This window comes from Hylobates moloch, unplaced genomic scaffold (assembly GCF_009828535.3).
Source record: "Hylobates moloch isolate HMO894 unplaced genomic scaffold, HMol_V3 SCAFFOLD_4, whole genome shotgun sequence".
Lineage (NCBI taxonomy): Eukaryota > Metazoa > Chordata > Mammalia > Primates > Hylobatidae > Hylobates > Hylobates moloch.
In genome coordinates this window covers 10,909,045-10,930,737 of record NW_026652279.1, presented here as the reverse complement: position 1 = coordinate 10,930,737, position 21,693 = coordinate 10,909,045, and the positions used below count along the sequence as shown (strand labels likewise).

The 21,693-nt window shown below is 40.1% G+C and overlaps 2 protein-coding genes across 3 annotated transcripts in view; one reads left to right on the top strand and one right to left on the bottom strand.

The window, feature by feature from the left end:
• Nucleotides 1–453: 453 nt before the first annotated feature.
• On the top strand, nucleotides 454–17,137 carry LMOD3 (leiomodin 3). Of its 2 annotated transcripts, XM_032149478.2 has the most exons (4): nucleotides 454–542; nucleotides 637–953; nucleotides 3,064–4,425; nucleotides 14,122–17,137. In XM_032149478.2, the coding sequence occupies exons 2-4, from the start codon at nucleotides 660–662 to the stop codon at nucleotides 14,146–14,148; spliced, it is 1,683 nt and encodes a 560-aa protein (XP_032005369.1). In that variant the 5' UTR covers nucleotides 454–542; nucleotides 637–659; the 3' UTR covers nucleotides 14,149–17,137. The 2 variants fall into 2 exon arrangements, with proteins under 2 accessions (XP_032005369.1, XP_032005368.1); XM_032149477.2 differs by having other exon boundaries at nucleotides 454–953.
• The window catches only part of ARL6IP5 (ADP ribosylation factor like GTPase 6 interacting protein 5), a 20,067-nt gene continuing 15,509 nt past the window's right edge, over nucleotides 17,136–21,693 (bottom strand). The window contains exons 2-3 of the mRNA XM_032149479.2: nucleotides 21,142–21,359; nucleotides 17,136–18,738 (exon numbers count right to left, since the gene is read on the bottom strand). Coding sequence (XP_032005370.1) covers nucleotides 18,566–18,738; nucleotides 21,142–21,359 — 391 coding nt within the window. The 3' untranslated portion in view covers nucleotides 17,136–18,565. The remainder of the gene's footprint in view (nucleotides 18,739–21,141; nucleotides 21,360–21,693) is intronic.

The window sequence follows — 21,693 nt, the reverse complement described above, 5'->3', positions numbered from 1 at the left end:
TACACAGAGGATGAATGATGTAGCAAGACCTCTGCTCCACTGTGCACCACTTTATTCACTTCCACAGTCATCTTGTAGTGAAGAGGCAGACCCTAAGAGCTTGATTTCTACCTTCAAGTGAATTCTTTACTTCAAAAAGAACTCAGGTGGCTGGTTGGATTTCCCTTCTGAAATATTGTAAGTTGCTTTAATATTTAAATAAAAACAAGTGGAATCCCCTGGAGTATTGGGGTATGTAGGTATGATCTGCATGAATTTGTGTATGGCAATATGATGGCATATAGGAAGATAATTAATTTTATTCCTGCAGAGATTCTGTAGTCTCTGCTAGTCTCTGGTGAACATAGCAGCTGTACTGAAATGTCAGATGGATTTGCACAGCTGACTCAAGTTGCCGAAAAGAGAGCAGCATAGTAGTTCCATAAATTGACCCCATCCAGCCAAGCCCTGCTTAATATAGATCCGGCAAGAGCTTAGCTGTGATCACTCCTAGCTGCTCAGCAAACCACTGAGGTTCCTGGGAAAAAAAAAATATCTCAAGGGTGTGTTAACTTGGGACACTTGTTAACTGGGGGACCTTCTGGAGGCTTTTTTCCTTCTTTTTAAAAATCATCTTTGATTATTCTTCTTTTCTAGTAAAATAATATTTAGAAAAAATAATGTCAAAGCACGGCAGAAATTCAGATCAAGAAGAACTTCTCGATGAGGAGATTAATGAAGATGAAATCTTGGCCAACTTGTCTGCTGAAGAACTGAAAGAACTGCAGTCGGAAATGGAAGTCATGGCCCCTGACCCCAGCCTTCCCGTGGGAATGATTCAGAAAGATCAAACTGACAAGCCACCGACAGGAAACTTCAATCATAAATCTCTTGTTGATTATATGTATTGGGAAAAGGCATCCAGGCGCATGTTGGAAGATGAACGAGTTCCTGTCACCTTTGTGAAATCCGAGGTAACCAGAGATTTGTGTACAACTGAGAAATGGCTGGCTGGGATGGGCTGTTAGGTGTCCCTCTTGCAACTGTGATTTCTCAAGACTCCAGGGTTTGGTTCTGCTTTGTTTTTGCCATATCTAGATTGAAACATAGTATTTAATCCTACTCCAGACTGGAACTTTCTGAAACACTTACATTTATATTTTCAAGGGGAAAATTGTGTAATTTCTTGCAAATGTCCCTTTTTAAAAATTGCATCAGGTTTGTTGTGTCAGAAAGCCTGTGTTCTATTGCCACGATACTTAGTGACTTAACTCATAACCCAGAGGCATTTGTCCTTAACTGTCTCTCCTTTTCTTTTTTATTGCAGGCCCCTTTGAGAAACTAATGACAGCTCTGTAGCCTCTCTCTCTGTGGCACATCCAAACATATGCAGTGTTTCACACACAGTGTCAAACATTTCAGTCCTCCTGAAGTCTGGCCACACACCCTGCAATTAAACCAAGTCGAATAACCAGAAAATGTCATATATTATTACTATGTATTGGCTGTCAGTGACGACATTTAGGAATCGATGGCTATTAAGTGGCTTTGAAGCTAGTTCTTCACTTTCTAAAATCTGAAAGCTAGAATTGTTGGCTCTGCAAACTTACTATGCATGAGCATAATGTTTTTTAGTGTTCCACTTGAAAATGACTTAACAAAAAGAGGACACAGATGCCTCCTAGGTAAAGTGTCTTTAGGTTATGCCTGTTGACAAAGATGCACCTTGTTAAATTACTCTAACGCTGGCTGTAATTAAGGAAAGTTGTCAATTGGTTTTACAGTCAGGAGAGTTTAAACATGTACTAAGATTAAGAAAAGAAACAGCTGGATTGATCAGGTTAAAGTTCAAGGTACAATTTGCAGATTTTTTACAACTGGAGGTCAATGGATGAAAAGCCAGTTATATGTGAATGCCAGTTTCAGGGGGTAAAAATGAGTACTTGCAGCATTTTTATCCTTCCTCTGGTATAGCTTAAACAGCTTGGTGGTTGGCTCCCCCTTCTGGTCAAGATGAGAAATGCAGTGGTGAAGACTTCAGGTGGTTAAGGTGACTTGTCACTGTCTCTTCTGACCTATGTTATGAGCACGAAATTTTTGCTCAAATGAACCTGTGTCTCAACTTGCTATACTGGGTTTCAAAATGATACCTATGAGGCACACATATTGCATAGAAAAGCATTATAATTGATGTGCAAGAATCTAATACATATTATTGATAAAAGGCCCATTTTATTTCCCAGACTAAGCAATTATTTCTCAATGTCTGCATAATCCTGTTTCATCTTACAGCTGGCCCTGGTTCCTAGGCACTTTCTTTCAAAAGAAACTGGGATAGTAAACTTGTCCCAGACAGAGTACCGTGGCAGTTTTCAAAGAACTGAAAAAATAGAATCAAAATTGAGGTTTTAAATATATATATGTATATATATATATATTCAAAATCAAAATTGAGGTTTTTAAATATATATATTCCAAAATGTCAAATGTATCTAATTTTGCATACATTATGTTATGTTCTCAGAGGAAGTTCACGTACATTCTATACTAGATTAGTAGACATTGTAGGAATGTTAATTTTAGGGCAATAATTTCCTTATTCTCATATATTTATAATAGCATATTTATAATATATTGGAATAATAAGGAAATTATTGCCCTAACTCAGGACTGTTGGGTACTAGATGCCTATTTGTTATATAGAAAATCAAAGCTTCAATGTATCAATGAAGAGTTCTATGAAGTTTTCAAAACAATTTTTAACTGCTTCTGAAATTAAACACCATTAAAAAATACAGAATATTAAAATTAATAAGGTTTCATTTTAATATTCATTTTAATTTATGAGATGGGATAACCACCCATTTTTAGCAATCAGCTATTTAAATAAGCATTATTTAAAATAGCAACCAGCTGTTTTAAATAAGCATTATTTAAAATAGCAACCAGCTCTTTTAAATAAGCATTATTTAAAATAGCAACCAGCTCTTTTAAATAAGCATTTTTATTATCTCCACTAGCTGATGCTCTACTTCATATTTCTTCTCTACTGTGTATTCTAACCCTCATAAACCTCTCTTGTAGGAAAAGACTCAAGAAGAGCATGAAGAAATAGACAAACGTAATAAAAATATGGCCCAGTATTTAAAAGAAAAGCTCAATAATGAAATAGTTGCAAATAAAAGAGAATCAAAGGGCAGCAGCAATGTCCAAGAAACAGATGATGAAGAAGATGAAGGAGAAGAAGATGATGATGATGACGACGAAGGAGAAGATGATGGTGAAGAGAGTGAAGAAACAAACAGAGAAGAGGAAGGCAAAGCAAAAGAACAAATTAGAAATTGTGAGAACAACTGCCAGCAGGTAACTGACAAAGCATTCAAAGGACAGAGAGACAGACCAGAAGCCCAAGAACAAGGTGAGAAAAAAGTATCAAAATTAGATCCTAAGAAGTTAGCTCTAGATACCAGCTTTTTGAAGGTAAGTGCAAGGCCTTCAGGAAACCAGACAGACCTGGATGGGAGCTTGCGGAGAGTTAGGAAAAATGATCCTGACATGAAGGAACTCAACCTGAACAACATTGAAAACATCCCCAAAGAAATGTTACTGGACTTTGTCAATGCAATGAAGAAAAACAAGCACATCAAAACATTCAGTTTAGCCAATGTGGGTGCAGATGAAAATGTAGCGTTTGCCTTGGCTAACATGTTGCGTGAAAATAGAAGCATCACCACTCTCAACATCGAGTCCAATTTCATCACAGGTAAAGGGATTGTGGCCATCATGAGGTGTCTCCAGTTTAATGAGACGCTAACTGAGCTTCGGTTTCACAATCAGAGGCACATGTTGGGTCACCATGCTGAAATGGAAATAGCCAGGCTTTTGAAGGCAAACAACACTCTCCTGAAGATGGGCTACCATTTTGAGCTTCCGGGTCCCAGAATGGTGGTCACTAATCTGCTTACCAGGAATCAGGATAAACAAAGGCAGAAACGACGGGAAGAGCAAAAACAGCAGCAACTCAAGGAACAGAAGAAGCTGATAGCCATGTTAGAGAATGGGTTGGGGCTGCCCCCTGGGATGTGGGAGATGTTGGGAGGACCCATGCCAGATTCCAGAATGCAGGAGTTCTTCCAGCCACTGCCGCCTCGGCCTCCCAACCCCCAAAACATCCCCTTTAGTCAACGCAGTGAAATGAAAAAGCCATCGCAGGCCCCGCAGTACAGGACAGACCCTGACTCCTTCCGGGTGGTGAAGCTGAAGAGAATCCAGCGCAAATCTCGGATGCCGGAAGCCAGAGAACCACCAGAGAAAACCAACCTCAAAGATGTCATCAAAACGCTCAAGCCAGTGCCAAAAAACAGGCCACCCCCATTGGTGGAAATCACTCCCAGAGATCAGCTGCTAAACGACATTCGTCACAGCAATGTCGCCTATCTTAAACCTGTAAGTAGAAGGAGGGAGAAACGGTGACTGAGCACCCTCCATAGTAAATGCGTCCTGACTTTATTCCCTATTTGTTTTAACATAAGGGGATGCTCACTAATTGAGACCAAGTAGGGGAAGCCAATGAGCATTACGAATAGAACTAAATTACTGTTATCCGTAAGGATGTACACCTGTAGCACCCCATATCTAGGTACGCCTATATGACTTCTGTGACAATGATATTAGCAGCTAACGTTTAGGGAGCATTTACTATAGGCTGGAGTCGTTATATGAATTAACTCATGTAATCATCTTACTAGCCCTAGAAGCTAGGTACTGTTATTCTCCCCATTTAATAAAAAGGATACTGAGGCTTAGAGAATTTAATAACATGTGGAGGAGATACAGCTAAGAAGTGGTAGAGCTAACATTGAAACCCGGTTCTGAGTCTAGAGTCAAGCTTTAATTCACCTCATTCTTCTGACCTCCTCAAGTGCATATTCAAAAGAACACCATTCCAGCCACAATGGAGCTGACACTCAGAGATCCCCCGGAACCTACAGTGAGGAATAAATAAGAATGAGGCCAAGCCGGGCGCGTTGGCTCACGCCTGTAATCCCAGCACTTTGGGAGGCCAAAGCAGGTGGATCACGAGGTCAAGAGATCGAGATCATTCTGGCCAACATGGTGAAACCCTACCTCTACTAAAAATACAAAAATTATCTGGACATGGTGGTGGGCATCTGCAGTCCCAGCTACTCAGGAGGCTGAGGCAGGAGAGTCGTTTGAACCTGGGAGGCGGATGGTGCAGTGAGCCGAGATCGCGCCACTGTACTCCAGCCTGGTGACAGAGTGAGACTCCATCTCAAAAAAAAAAAAAAAAAAAAAACCGAATTGGGCCAGTTGTTTGTAGATAATTGAATGTTTCCAAAATGCATAGAAACAGTTCTTTTTAGTAGATGAAGAGAGGCTGTCTGAAACTGCGTTTGTACTGCTCACTTTTTAGGCAGATAAATGTTGAACTTCAGGTTGGTGTCACCGTGAATTCATGGAGTTTTAAAATCACTACTTTCAATTTAATATTTACCATGATTCACGATTACTGCCAAGAGGAAAAGTTATTTTCCTTGCAACTTAAGTTGCAGAAATGAAGATGTTTTGGTCATTATTATGATGGCATTTATTGAGGTTGAAAGATGTGTTCACTGGCCACAGGTGATTGATAACTATATTATTTTAAAATCTCCTGTAATGTAGGCACGAGATTATTTTGACACAATAGTCAGTATATTATTTTGTTACAGAGATTCATGTTTTTTCAAAACATGTTGAATTTTTATGCACGCTTGCTCTTTTTCTGCTTTAAAGAGCTTGATATTCTGAAATAATTGCTAGTCTTTCACATATGTATAGTCCTTATTCCCAACTGCTAGAATGGAGAATTATCAATAGCCCATTCTTCTAAATCAAAGCTAACTTTCATCTATGATTTAGAGAGGCTCTGATTCTTCCTGGAGCAATGGCCAGGGTGAGAAAGCTGGAGGTCAGATGAGGTCAGACAATGGTTCTTTGCCTGCCCTTGGGCACGACATCAAGACTTTCTGCACCTGCTCTTCTCTGGACAGCCAGAACTCCCCTGGGAGTGAATTGGGGTATTGTTTGAGAGAAACTAGTTCTACCACTTTTCCAGTAACTAGTCATTGGCAAAGAATATTCAAGCCACCTTGGTGGCTGTACATTCAGAAAAGAGCAGTCTGAAAAGAATGATAAGATGCCCTTAAAAAAAATCTGTGCTAAAGGTGGCATGTAAGTTCGGAGTAGAAGAGGGAATGAAGTTCAAAAGAGCATCTGAACCAACTCCCTGACTTCTGAGTGCTCTACTGAGCAAATCCATTTTTCCTGGGTCAATTCCATTCTATCCATTCACTTATTTGTTAATCTAACAAATATATATGTCAAGCAGATGAGAAGGATTGGGGATATAGTGGTAAGTCAGGTTCAGTCTCGACCGCATGCAGAGCTTACAGCGTAGGTTTAATTTTTCAGCCCCTCTGCCTTTTACTGAACTGAGAATACTACAGTTTTGGGTCTAGAGTCTAGAACAAAAGACATTAAAATAAATTCATGATGATAATTGCCAGAATAAAACACCCCACCAAGCACTGCATTTTTCATATTTTAATCAATTCAAAACTGCTACCAATTTTAAGTGTATTTGGTGGTGGTGGTTTAAAAAAAATAAGAAAAACGTGCTACAAAGTGAACTCTGACATGCTTTTTGAATGACAATCTTGCATATCACCCTCAGTTTTGAAATGGCTTCATTTATTCTGAAGGATTGGCAATTTCTCCTCCTTCAGTTGCCTGGCCTGGCCTGTGACAGACATCTGTTTGCATGTGTGTCAGTTACAAAATGTCACACAACTTCATATATTTGGTCCTGGAAAACAGCAAGAAAAATATGAAAATGCCTCCTTGCACTAATGAAAATTTGCTTCGCTAATAGCAGTTTGCTTCCCAGCACTGTGTTTCTGTGCGTTTCTGCATGTACTATAAATTTCTGCTTTAAAGCCAACACATAGTATAATCTTTTACAAGATATTTTAATTTTTTTCTTTTGAGGTCATTTTAGACTTACAGAAGGTCAAAAGTAGTACAAAGAATTCTTGCATACCAATCTCACTTTACCACATTTGCTTACTTATCTTTCTTTAAAAGCTATTTTAAGAGGCAGTACATCTGTGTGTGTAGTATCAACAGGGCACATGACTCAATGGAGGTAATAATAGTATGAATAGCTATGATGTGTTCACACTTGGGTGTGCAGCCAACTATTGTAAAATACCATCGATTTTAAGATGCATTCTGATTTCAGAGCTGTTGAAATGTCCCGAAATATACATCTTAGACTCAAAATACAGTAAATACTATAAATGGTAATGTCACAAAATCCCAGCAGAAAGGGATAGTTTTAGCCAATCAAATGAGACAAGACAATGTTCACTTGATAGAGGTGAAATGAAGGGTTCTGGGGGTTTGGGACAGATGCCCTCCAAATCCCTGGATTTTCAAGAATGAGATTAAAATTAAAACACAGTTTTGAAACCTTGTGGGGTTCTGTGTGTGTGTGTGTGTGTGTGTGTGTGTGTGTGTGTGTGTGTGTGTGTGTGTGTGTGTGTGTGTGTGTGTGATGTTCTTAATGAGAACATTATTTAGAAACCAATTTTTTTCTTAGAAAAGTTGTGTGTGTGTGTGTGTTTGTTTTTGAGATGGAATCTCACTCCATCACCCAGGCTGGAGTGCAGTAGCTCAATTACGGCTCACTGCAGCCTCAACCTCCAGGGCTCAAGTGAGCCTCCCACCTCAAACTCCTGAGTAGCTGGGACCACAAATGCATGCCACCACATCCGGCTAATTTTTTTTTTGTTTTTTAATTTGTAGGAATGAGATCTCACTATGTTGCCCAGGCTGGTCTCAGACTCTTCAGCTCAAGTGGTCCTTCTGCTTCAGCCTCCCAAAGTGGTGGGATTACAGACAGCCACCATGCTCGACAGAACAATTTTTTAAAATTATAGTTACTGGCTGGGAGCAGTGGTTCATACCTGTAATCTCAACAGTTTGGGAGGCCAAGGCAGGAGGATTGCTTGAGCCCAGGAATAAGACCAACATGAGCAACAAAACAAAGTGAGACCTTGTTTCTACAAAATATTTTTAAAAGTTAGCCTTGTGTGATGGCATGCACCTGTGGTACCAGCTGCACAAGCTTGACAGGAAGTCAAGGCTGCAGTGAGCCATGTTTGTGCCACTGCACTACAGCCTGGGCAACAGAGTGAGACCCTGTGTCAAAAATAAAAGTAGTTATTTTCCTTATAGATTTGGAAATATTACTTTTGTATTTGATAGAGCACATGTATTTTAAAATTCTTTTTGGGGCTGGGTGTGGTGGCTCATGCCTGTAATCCCAGCACTTTGGGAGGTCGATCACTTGAGGCCAGGAGTCTGAGACCAACCTGGCCAATGTGGTGAAACCCTGTCTCTACGAAAAATACAAAAATATCCGAGTGTGGTGGCGCTCGCCTGTAATCCCAGCTACTTGAGAGGTCGATCACTTGAGGCCAGGAGTCTGAGACCAACCTGGCCAATGTGGTAAAACCCTGTCTCTACTAAAAATACAAAAATATTCGAGTGTGGTGGCGCTCGCCTGTAATCCCAGCTACTTGGGAGGCTGAGGTACGAGAATCACTAGAACCCGCGAGGTGGAGGTTGCAGTGAGCCGAGATGGTGCCACTGCACTCCAGCCTGGGTGACAGAGCAAGATTCTGTCTCAAAAATTTTTTTTTTTTTTTAAATTAATGCTTATTCTCTCCCTATCCCACGCTTCTGGCCTGGGATACCTGAAATGAAGTTGCTGGCAAAAAATAAAGGAAAACCCATATACATGCTTTGCTCAAATGCTTCTTCCTTTAAGAAATTACCCATTCAATTCGGTTTAAAAGAAATTTACTCCATGGGCCAGGTATTGGAAACTGGTAAAGCATGAGGTCAGATCTGGTAAAGCGTGAGGTAAAGCAGGCCCGCTTTATTTGGCTTGGGTATCGTTGTGTAAGTTTTCCAGTGTCACATGCAAAAAAATCCAGATATCTAGCACCACTTAGAACATCAGATCTGGCCACACTGCACTTGCATGGAAACAATCAGCTGTTTCTGTGCATTGGTTTCATCCTTGAGAATGCTCATGGACCCTCTAGTTTTTCTCTTTTGCCCTTACTGCTTTGCACCTGGCATGTTTCACCCACTTACATGACTTATTTGGCTTCTGTAGATTTTTTTTAGTTTGCTCTTGTTGTTTTTAGCTATGTTTTTAAAAATCTTTGTCTTATCTAACAAACTGAATTTATTAGATAATGACTAAATCATTTCCCTATGAGTGAATAAAGCTGAGTCAGTATGATAGCACAAAGACATTAGGCTGGTATAGGCCTATCCCTCCCTGACAAATGTGCGATATTCTTTCATCTTCAAAAATGTCATGGTCTGCTCACTCCTACCATCTCAAATGACTATTTGTACTTTTCACTGAGATAAAATCCCATTTGCAGCAGCTGTCTAATTCACTGAGGCCAGCTGCATTTTGAATCATATCCAAGCTTCTGTGCCAATCACACAAGATAACTATTTTAACATTCACTCAATTTCACTTCAGGCTTGCTCATGTATATCTGGACTGCTCCCATCCAGTTGGCTAAAGCCACTGGTAAACTTTCCTCCGGAAAGACTTCAGTATAATAATATCATGGGCAGCTGTAGTACATCAAAAGACTCTGTGACACATTAGGAGTTGTTATGATTACAGAATTGAAGTTTACAAACCCTTGAGCATTCATCTTCATCACTGGCCATTTCTTCTTTGCCGCATTTATGAGATCTTCTTTCTCTTTAGCCAGATTCTCTAGATTCTATCCTTTTGTAATTTTCTCCTCTTTCCCATCACATAATCGGAAATTTTCTCCTCTTTCTCTTGTCACATAATCTAGAACAATTCCCAAATCTCCCTTTCCCTTTAGGTCACTCAGGGTTTTCTTAGCACATTCAATCTGTCCCCAAACCAAGCTGCTCATTTTTAGGCCTTGCGGTTGTTTCTATTTCCCAGTTTTCTGTCTTATCTCCATTCCGTCACGCATTCAGGTCTAAAACTCCAGGGTTACCTTTTACTCCTTTTTTTCCTTCGACCCCTCCTCCCCCATTTTTGGGGCCTCCAATAAAGAAACCAGGATGATCTATAAGATCCACGGCCAAACATAGGTCATAACTTTGGAAGTGTCTCGATTCTTATAAAGGGAGCCTCCATAGGAAAAAAGCAATGTAACATTTCAAGCTCATCAAGAGCACGTATAATCCAGGAATTATATAAACCAGAATTGCTTGCCTTTAATGTGTAGTGGGGAAAAAGGTTTTTTATACACTTTTCTAAAGTCCATATAATGTTTCTCAAATGTTATTGTGGATCAAAATCACCTAAAGGGCTAAATACAGATTACTGAGTCCACTGACAGAGTCTCTGATTCAGTAGGTCTTGGATGGGGCCTAAGAATTTGCATTTCTGACAAATTCCCTGGTATTGCTGCTGCTGCTTATTCTGGGACCACATCTGACAATCACGACTCTGTGACATCTATGGTAAACCATGTCTGCTGCTATCTTCCCTGAAGGGCCTTGCTTTCTTGGCTCCATACCACCCTTTGCCTCAAACTACCTTTTCTTCTATCTCTATCTGTTAGAATCTATCCAATTTCCAAGGCTTGACTCAAATGCTATTTCTTACAACAAAACATCAGGAGTACTCTGCCTGTGTATTTCCGTTACCTTTTGTCCACACCTTTTTATAGGCCCTCCCACATTCTGCTTCAGGTTGACAGCCCTTCTGGCCACAGTGATGGAAAGACTGAGCCTTAGAGGATTCTGAGTTCTTCAAAGCAGTTCTTGCTCATCTCTGTCCTGGACACCCACTGAGGTGCTGGTCTAGAGCAGAAACTTAATACAGGTAGACCAAATTAAATAGCCTGTGCTGAAACCAACCTTCCCACCCGCCCCGCCTCCCAGCCTCTGAGTGTATGCACATGTGCACACTGTGTAATGCTAGAGACACACACACAAGCACACTAGACATACTTTCTTTGAAAACTAACAAGCAAAGGGGAAAAAGGCTCCCTACCAATAACACAAGTTGATTCTCTTCTGTTTGTTTTACATTTTTATAACATCATATCTAGCTATTTTTATGATTTCTACCTTTTGTATTCTGCTTAGAAATGGCCTCTTTGAAAATGATTAAAATGTGTGCCTGCCTTTTCTTGCAACTTTTATAGTTTTTGGTTTTTAAAAATTTGATATTATGGATAGATTAAAGGGTTAATTTTTAAAGTCAGTAGAAAGCAAGAAGGCTATTGTATTATTTCTTTTCCAAATACTTAACCAGTGATCATTTAGTGACTCATTCCTCTTATCCCCCAGTGATCCGAACTACCAGCTTGGTCATATTTTAAATAAGTAAATATGTGTCTGGGTTTACTATGCTGGGTCAGTGCCACATTTTCTTTTTAAAATATTATTCTGGGCTGGGCATGGTGGCTCACACCTGTAATACCAGTACTTTGGGAGGCCAAGGCAAGAGGATCACTTGAGGCCAGGAGGGCCTGGCTGCATTGAGTTATCATTGCACCACTGCGCTCCAGCCTGGGCGACAGTGAGATCCTCATCTCTCTAAATAATTTAAAATTTTTTTAATTTAAAATATTATTTTGGAACTCTTCCATGCATATATAAACAAATACAGGGAATAACTTATATAAAATGCTTCTTTTTCCATTCCATAATACAAAGAACACAGTGTTTTAATTATTTATTGCAGCTTTACAGTTATTTTAAATACCTGGCTCATGGTTTCTCTTAATTACTGGTGTTCTCCATGGGAGAGCCCTGCCGGGTGCAGTCATACCCCTCTCTTCTCATAGTTTGGCACAAGGGAGGTAGAGGGTCAGAAGCCATGGAAGTCCCCTTGGCTTGAAGGCTGGCAGGCAGCAGCACATCAGAGGTCCCCTCTGGTGGGCAGGATGTTGGAAAAACATTCCTAGCCAAAGATGGTGGGCCGAGAACTGGCTGCAAGAGGAGCCATAGCAGATGACCAAAATGGTTCATCACACTGACAGGTGGACACTAGCAATACAGGGAGAAACATTCCTACTCGTTGTTATACCAATGCCCAGGGGACACTGGGCATCTTCAGTGTCCTCTGGAAGGTACATACATGATGGATGAGTTACTTTCCTAAGATACAGTGACACTTGAAACCCTTTAAAAACTTGCTTTGTCCTTAAGATTTTCCTGTGAGGCAGAAGCATGAAGTGGGTTTGCAGTGTTGGACTTCTGTTGTCGTTTTATAATTTTTTTTTGTTTGTTTTGGGGGATGCTTTAAATATATATATAATTTTTTTTTTTTTTTTTTGAGACGGTGTCTCTGTTACCCAGGCTGGAGTGCAGTGGCGGGATCCCAGCTCAAGGCAACCTCCGCCTCCCAGGTTCAAGCAATTCTCCTGCCTCAGCTCCCTGAGTAGCTGGGATTACAGGCACGTGCAACGACACCCAGCTAATTTTTATATTTTTAGTAAAGACAGGGTTTCACCGTGTTGGCCAGGCTTGTCTTGAACTCCTGACCTCAGGAGAACCGCCCACCTCGGCCTCCCAAAGTGCTGGAATTACAGGCATCAGCCACTGCGTCCAGCCTTGTTATAAAACTCTTTTAAGAAAATCAGGTGGCTGGGTACGGTGGCTCACACCTGTAATCCCAGCACTTTGGGAGGCCAAGGTGGGCGGAGCACCTGAGGTCAGGAGCTCGTGACAAGCCTGGCCAACATGGTGAAACCCCGTCTCTACTAAAATTACAAAAATTAGCTGGGCGTGGTGGCATGCACCTGTAGTCCCAGCTACTTGGGAGGCTGAGGCAGGAGAATCGCTTGAACCCGGGAGGCAGAGGTTGCCTTGAGCCGGGATCATGCCACTCCACTCCAGCCTGGGTGACAGAGTAAGACTTTGTCTAAAAAAAATAAAAATCCCAACAAAGTGAGATGGGTCTCACTTTGTTGTTCAAGCTGGTCTCAAACTCCTGGCATCAAGTGATTCTCTCATCTCAATCTCCTGAGTAGCCAGGATTATAGGTGCATACCCCCTGCCCGGCTTATATTTCATGTTTAAATATTTCTGACCATCAGATTAGGAGTGTGCTTCAAAGAGGAAAGGCTTGTTTTAAAAAGAGCATATATTTTATATTCTTATAGTGATATTTTTACAGGCAGTATATACTAATGAGCACTGAAATCAGGCAGATCTGGTTGAAATCCTGCTCTGCCACTTCCTAGCTATATGATCTTAAGGAAGTTACTGTCTCCTCTGAGCCATTTCTCTCCTTACAAGGCTTCTGTAGGATGTAATGAGATAGTGTTTTAAAAATAAGTGTTAGGCCAGGCGCTCATACCTGTAATCTCAGCACTTTGAGAGTCCGAGGCAGGTGACTCACTTGAGGCCAGGAGTTTGAGACCAGCCAGGCCAACATGGTGAAAGCCTGTCTCTACTAAAAATACAAAAATTAGCTGGGCATCGGTGGCACATGCCTGTAATCCAAGCTACTTGGGAGGCTGAGGCAGGAGAATTGCTTGAACCCAGGAGTTGGAGGTTGCAGTGAGCCAAGATGGTGCCACTGCACTCCAGCCTGGAAGATAGACTGAGACTCCGTCGCCAAAAAAAAAAAAAAAAAAAAAAAAGGGGGTTAACATGGATTACTCACTTGTATAATAGCCTTGTGAATTAGATACTGTTATTACCATTTTACAGCTGAGAAAACTGTTGCCCAACACCACATAACTACTACATGCTAGTGCCAGTCTTTGAACCCAGGCCAACTTGAGCACCTGCCCTCTTATTTCCATGATATATTTTGCCATGCACTCAAAGCCCTTGCAACAGTCCCTGGCATGAGTAAATGTCCCATAAATGGTGGCTGTGGTTATGATTGTTGTTTTATCTTGACTTTGGGGGTGCTTTGGCCAGAATTTCAAACCTATTCTGTATCTTTTAAGGCATGTAAGTTTTGTAATTTTTGCTGCAAAGCTCTTAAATTTCCAGGATTAATTTCCTCCGTTTCTTCAAATGCTTAAATCGCAGGTGCAACTGCCAAAAGAACTGGCGTAAGAGGCAACAGAGTCATCTAGAAGAACAAGAAATGGAAATAGTGACTCTTGGATTACAGCATGGAGACTATGTCGGCAGCAATACTTTAGGATCCACATGGCAGAACTGGGAACAATGCTACCATCTGATAAGGGTATTTGTAAAAGGCAGAATGTTTGGGCCATGAAGAAGTAGGGGCTGAAGAGGAAGGTGGAAGGAGATAAAATATAATATTCAGAGGCAATATTTTCTACTTGCAATCAATTTGAGTGACTTAGGTGAAATTTAGAGTCGTATTTCCAGAAGCAGAAGTTAAAAAAAAATTTTTAAACATTTGCTTTATTATTGTTTTCTTCTGGTAAATAATAAATATAACAGAAGTGTTAACGATTGTATTCCCATTTTTTTCTCCTTCCATCTCTTCTGCTGTAATTCATCACATAGTATCTTACAGGGAACAAATAATGTTCCATCCTATGGAAATGTGAAGGATGAATTGAGCTCCTGGCCCTTCTGATGCTTTGAAATGAAAGGATTGTTCCTTAGAGCTTCTCTGCAGAATCAGTGGAGATTTTCAGTTTCCTACCCTGTCTGGCTTTCTCTCTTGGTGATTCCCTTGGTGTTTTGGAGTATTCTTTCTATGGGGGTACCTGTGAGGGGCAGAACATGTAAGCCACAGAACATGGCGAAAACTAAGTGTCACTAGGCAAAGTAATGGGAAAGTAAACCCTGCATATATGAAAACTTCCTGGCAGCAAGTTTTCATATATAGAGGGACGATGGGAGACAGCATGCTGTTTTCATAGAAAAAAAGCTTTACATAATATAGTTATTGACAAGCTTTTGGTTTTGGCTAAATACACACACACACACACACACACACACACACACACACATACACACTCATATATGTTCACTCTGTAAGTCTAATTTGTTTTTATCGCTCTCAAACATATTTTAAAGGAAACTTGCTTACAGGATTAAACTTGAACTACTTATCCTATTCTTTAAGGCACTACTTTGCCTGGCCCCAATTTACTAATCCCGTCTCATCTCCCACAAATTCTGTATACTCCTCTTAATGAAACATCCTTGTGCACACCCTTATGCCTTTGCTCGCATTAACCCTTCCAAGAGACTTCCCTCCTGTTCTCCATTAATGAACGTCCTACCCAGTCCTCAACTCCCAGGTCAGGTCCTGTGTCCTCCATAAAAAACTTTCCAGACAACTCCAGTCTGTCCTTCTTCCAAGTTCCTAGAAGCCTTAATTATTCATTCTAGCCACTAGGTGCATAGAATTTGAGACTTTTGTAATAATAGAAGTAGTGTGAACCCTAGAAATTAGAAAATCAAGCTTTGGGCCAGGCGCGGTGGCTCACGCCTGTAATCCCAGCACTATGGGAGGCCGGGGAGGGCAGATCTCCAGAGATCAGGAGTTCGAGGCCAGCCTGGCCAACATGGTGAAACCCCATCTGTACTAAAAATACAAAAATTAGCGGGGCATGATGGCAGGCACTTGTAATCCCAGCTACTCAGGAGGCTGAGGCAGGAGAATTGCTTGAACTGGGGAGGCAGAGGTTGCAGTGAGCCGATATCGCGTCATTGTACTCCAGCCTGGGTGACAGAGTGATACTCCATCTCAAAAAAAGAAATAAAACTAAAAAGCTTTGGTGCCTTTTCTCTCTTTACCTGAGTAAATAATTGGCACCTGCCTTCTTTCTCCTTTTATGTTATCGTAAGTGGCATGTATCAAACCAAACAGGCTAGGGGAGAATAGGTCTAATTGGGACAAGCTTAAAAACAACACATTATTTGGAAAGACAAGCCATGAGAAAGAAATATGGTGTTTCTATTTTTTTTTTTAAGATAATTTAGTATGTACAAAAGTATCCAAATTTAAATATAGTTTTCAATGGCTGATGGTTTTGTTTTCTCACCCTTCAATATTTCTAGAAAACATCCTTGCATACAAAGCAGGAGAGCTAAGAAAGGGCTGTAACAAAGAAAACTTTAAGTGCCTAGCACATACTACATCTAAGAGGCTAAACTTTGATAGGAAAGGCACTTTAAACATAATTAAAAGCTTAATGTAAATTAGTAGTTGAAATTCTAGGCCAGCACGGTGGCTCATGCCTGTAATCCCAGCACTTTAGGAGGCCGAGGTGGGTGAATCACATGAGCTCAGGAGTTCAAGACCAGCCTGACCAACATGGTGAAACCCGGTTTCTACTAAAAAAAAAAAAAAAATTAGCTGGGCATGGTAGCTTATGCCTGTAATCCCAGCTACCTGGGAGGCAGGAGAATCGCCTGAACATGGGAGGCGGAGGTTGCAGTGAGCTGAGATTGCGCCATTGCACTCCAGCCTGGGCAACAAGACCGAAACCTCATCTCAAAAAAAAAAAAAATTCTAGAAAGCTCCTATGCATTTGTTTGTATAGCCACAGTATTAATAAAGTCAGGAATTTCAAAATGTGCTGTAAGAGGGTTTTAATCTTAGATATACAAGAAGAAAAGATCCAATTTCATAGCTTATGGCCTCAGTACACAGGTTTTGCCAAAAGAGGTGAAGCTGTTCACATTATTCTTTTTTACCACCCAACCCTAAAGATCTTAGTTGCAGGTTTTAGCTTGTTTTTCAAATGTAATCATAATTTACAACATTTATATGTTACATTTTTCTATTATTACCCTTCCAGAATTGACCACTGGCCATTGGTAATTACAAGGACCTTTTTTTTTTATTAGTTTCTCCAAATTTATTTTATTTTGTCAGCAGAATTCACCTTGTAGAAAATGGAAGGGGCTAACATGTATATAAAACTCATGCCAGGTTTAAAAATAGGATCCCACTAGAATTGTTTTATTCTGGCTGCAAGTTAATAAAGTATTCAAGCTTTACTAAACAGTATTTGAAACAGCTGAAGTGTTTGCTTCACTGTTTATAGGGTCGTCGCCAAGTTTCTCAAGTATTTAAGACAGATGTGCATTAAATAAAGTCTCACCAAAAAAACCTTTAATCAATTTTATTCTTCATATTTGGGTAAGGGTACAGATTCTAGACCATGTCTGTGAAGTCATGGTGATATCACTGTGCTAAAGATCGTGGCTGTAGGTTGGCTGAGAATTTAAAATGCAAGAAAAATCAGAAGCAGCACATCATTGCTTCTTATTCTAGGACATACAGAGAGTTCCTTCAGTAAGTACCACTCCAGTTGTCTTCACAATTTAATGCTACAGAAACCTAAATGTTTCTACCTCATCTATGAAATCATTCAATTGGCAGGCAAAACATTTTTTATCACCTATTTATAAAAACATGAGAAAGGGAGGAAAAGTAATAGAATGTATAAACTCATGCTATCATAATTCTAATGTCTAGCTATAAAGGCATATGGTTGTAACAATTGCTATCATCTAAAATTTTTGATTAGCTGCAGTAGCTGCATTCCATTTTCATTACCATTTTTTAAAGTCTTTTTGCTTGGTCATCTAAAGACGTTTTTCAAATTTCAAAAGATCAGCTACTATTGTCCTCCTTGTGCCCCTAAGGAATTAATAAAATGCACATTCATTTCCTTCTTTCTAAATGTTCCAGTTAAAAACTAAACAATGCAAAAATGGCAAACATTTTCTTGGACCATTTTTTTTTCACTGTAACAACAAAAAATGTGCAAGGTAAATAGACCTCAAGTTTTGTTTTATTTTTTGTCTGTTTGTTTTTTAACAAGTCTGTCCAGAATAATACAGGTTACATAGCTGTAACCATCTTAAGGAAAATGACATTAAGTTTGCAACAAATACCTGCTGGTGAGAACACATTACTAGCATTTCAAAAATTTACAAAAATGTACCAAAATATCCTAAACAGCTATCTTTATATTTGTAAACGAAGTACAAACAACTGGCTTAACCAGTTTTCACTGCACATCAAACAGGTGGCAAAGTGATAGAGATCATCTTTGATTTTTAAAAGAGAATAATAAAAACTAATTTATATCCCACACATTACAATTCTAGGGGATTAGGAACAGGCTAACACATGATGTCATCTACTTTAACAGCCTTTTCATTTACTCGTGTTGCCTTGATACTTTACAATGATTTTTTTTTCCTATAATAGTATTGTTGCTGTAAAAGCCATAATTCTTTTATTTTTTGTATTCCCTTAAAGAAGTCGTGTGATCCATTTCCCATTAGATTTCATAAACACACATGAAACTTCAGACACAACAGGAGGGTGGTGGTTTTCTTTCAGTTTCTGAGGCCTTCTCTCTGAAACATCAGAGCTGATAATAGTTCGGCCTATACATGCATGCTGCCATAGATAATTGGGTGGTACGTGCACCTCCTATTTCAAAAACACAAGCAGAAAGCAGGTCTGGACAAGGGCAAACTGCAACTCAATTTCTGCTGCAACCCTATCTCAGGTAAGTTATGTTTATTCCTTCACTTTGCTGATATAGTCAGTGAGTCTGTTGATGCCTTCTTCCTGCTGTTCTAGGGCATCCAGGACAATGCCCATCGGTGTCCTCTTCAAACCTATTCCTTCCATTTTATTCTCCAGTTTGTTCTTGAGGTTCCGAAGTCTCAATGATGCATGGATAAACATCACTGCAGAGAAGTGACACCTGGTTAATACCAAAGCAACAATTCTCTTCTGCCACATCAATATTACACTCCCTCTCTTCACACTATTAGTAAACTGCCTTAGTTAGCTACAGTCCAGTCCGCTACTCGAATTGATCCAAGCCTTCAAATGGCTCCTTGGACTTTTGTAAAGCTCTTCATCAAGTCATACATAGTTTTTTTCTGCATTAAAGGAAAATGCTGTATTCAACAGGAAGGACCATTATCTGGAAGCCACACCCTTTCCTTCACACACCGATATCATCACCTTGCAGATGCTACTTAAATGTCCTGAAATTCAGAGTGAATCAACGGGATTCCATCCTACCTAAAAATCAACTTACCCGAGGCTTTCCAGAAAAGAACTCTTGCTCGATTCAGGGATTATCTGCATCTTGTTCCCTGCAGGAGCACGTGAGTAAAGTCTACTTTTAAAGTGCCTCCCAGAGGCTTTACCCAAAGTGTTGGGTATAGAATTCTGTATGTAAAAATCTAAGGGCTTTACAGAGTTTCTATAGCCCACCGTTCCCCAAACTTGCTTGATTATTTTGCCACGGATTCCCTGACCCCTTTCCTGGACCTCCTCCAGCTGAGCCTTAAAGAGACAGGCCTGGGAATCTGTATTTTAAACAGGTACCCCTCTCTCCATATGATCTATAGCAGTGGTTTTATAACTCCAATGTACATTCAAATCACCTGGAGAGCCTGTTAAATAGGCAAATTCCTGGTCTCCACCACCCCAAATTCAGACTGTTACAACTAAGGGAAGGCTCCAGAATTCATTATTTTAATAATCACTCTGGATGATTCTGATGTAGGTAGATCTTAGACCCTCATTTTGAAAAACACTGATGTGGATTCATCTGGAGGATCTCAACCTAGACCATCCATCAGAAATAGTTGAGGAGCTTTCTAAAAACATAACATCCTTGGGCACCACTGTTGACCCACAAAATAAAGATGTGGCTGGGCAATTTATATTTTTAAAAAGTATCCTGAATGATTCTCACAATTATCAGTTTGGGAATCACTTATCTAATCTCCTTACTTTAGAGATGAGTGAACTACAGCCCACATAGGATGACTGGTCCAAATCACATGCTGGTTTCCAGCAGGTCTAAGAATAGAAATCAGGACTCTTAACTGTCTACCTCTGATACATTTCATTACACTGGCCTGTCTCAGATTCTGATGTGGAAAAGTATTAAAATTAGCAAGCTGTTTGATTAGTATCATTGAAATACTAAGCCTATAGCACCTAAAGAAAACATGAAGAAAATTCCAAAAATGTCTGAATTTGTTGGCTCAAATATTTTATCCAATAGGGTATGGAATGTATCCATAAATATTCTGGACTTAATCTAACAAAGCCCTAAACAAGCAAATAATTTCATTTAGTGGAATAAATGCACAGGTCAAATGTTATTGAAAGTTAAAGGGATGTGCCTGTCACTTAATACACTAGAATTTTAATCAGATTTCTGTTGATTAGGCTGGGATTTTATTTCTTCTCTATTTCAGGCTTCAAGTGTTTGGAGTCTTGGTAAATAATTTATGTAAAACTTAGAGAATATCTAGATCTCTTCACCAGAATCTGAGTATTTAGTACCTATATTCTGAGGCAATTATTCCTATAGACTTACCAAACTTCTAACACTAGTTATGATCTCCTGAGCAAGATGAGAATAAATAGTTTACTTCCAAATAATAAATACATTCATTCCTGTATCAGGACAATAGGAATGGCACTTAAAAATTGACAGTAGACTCTCGTATTAGACAAATCTGGGGTCTAGTGCAGGTTATGCCACATTCCTGCTGTATGACCTGGGATTTGTCTTTGTTCTGTTTACTGTTGTGTCCCCATAAGAATGTATGACACATGGCTGGGCGAAGTGGCTCACACCTGTAATCCCAGCACTTGGGGAGTCTGAGGCAGCTAGATCCCTCGAGCTTGGGAGTTCGAGATCAGCCTGGGCAACATAGTGAAACCCCTGTCTCTACAAAAAAAAAATTAGCTGGGTGTGCACTTGTGGTCCCAGCTATTCAGGAGGCAGAGGTTGCAGTAAGCCGAGATAACACCACAGCATGAGTGACAGAGTAGACCCCATCTCAACAACAACAACAAAAGAATGTATGACACATAGCAGATGCCCCAACAAATATTTGTGGAATTAATGAACTGTAAGGCCTTGACCTCATACTTCTTGACCTCAGTTCTGTGTTATCTGGGTCTAGTTGGATAACACATAGAAAGCTGTTTTAGGAAATTCTGACACTTTTGCTGACATGCCAACACACATAAGAAACTGGTTATGGAATTCCCATTGGATAACTGCTCCTACATTTTTTTAAGACAGAAGAAAAAGAAAACTCAAGTTCACTTACACAGCAAAGGAAAAGTAATGCCAAACACAAAGACCATGACTCCTCCAAACATGGATATAAGGAAGTAGCTCGCCAACATGACCACCATAACGAACGTCGTGGGATAGCGCTTCTTCATCCGGCGAAGGACGTCTTTATTGTGGGCTGCCCACACAAACCCTGTGAACACCAGCACCACCACGATTCCTCCCAGGATCATGTTGAAGGGACTCAGAAACCTGAAATATGAGGAAGAAAAAATGAGGGGTGACTAGTTCAGCAATAGAAGTAGCAAAAGGAGAAAGAGGAGTAAAAACAATTATTGAGAACTTACTAATACTTTAATACTTTATCTAAATTGTCTCATTTGATTTTTCATAACCTTATAAAGGAGATACTATTAGTTCATTTCTCAAATGAAGAAACTAAGGCACAGAGGTTAGAATAGAAAATGGTGGGGAAAGCCACCGTGTTGACAGGCTGGTCTCAAACTCCTGGCATCAAGTGACCCGCCCAGCTCGGCCTCCCAAAGTGCTAGGATTACCGGCATGAGCCACACCATGCCCAGTCTAA

Excerpts from the sequence above, each read along its gene's own strand:
- LMOD3 (XM_032149478.2), top strand. The coding sequence starts at position 660 with ATGTCAAAGCACGGCAGAAATTCAGATCAAGAAGAACTTCTCGATGAG. Across the intron at positions 954-3,063 it reads TCACCTTTGTGAAATCCGAG|GAAAAGACTCAAGAAGAGCA; the intron begins GTAACCAGAGAT and ends CCTCTCTTGTAG. Across the intron at positions 4,426-14,121 it reads ATGTCGCCTATCTTAAACCT|GTGCAACTGCCAAAAGAACT; the intron begins GTAAGTAGAAGG and ends CTTAAATCGCAG.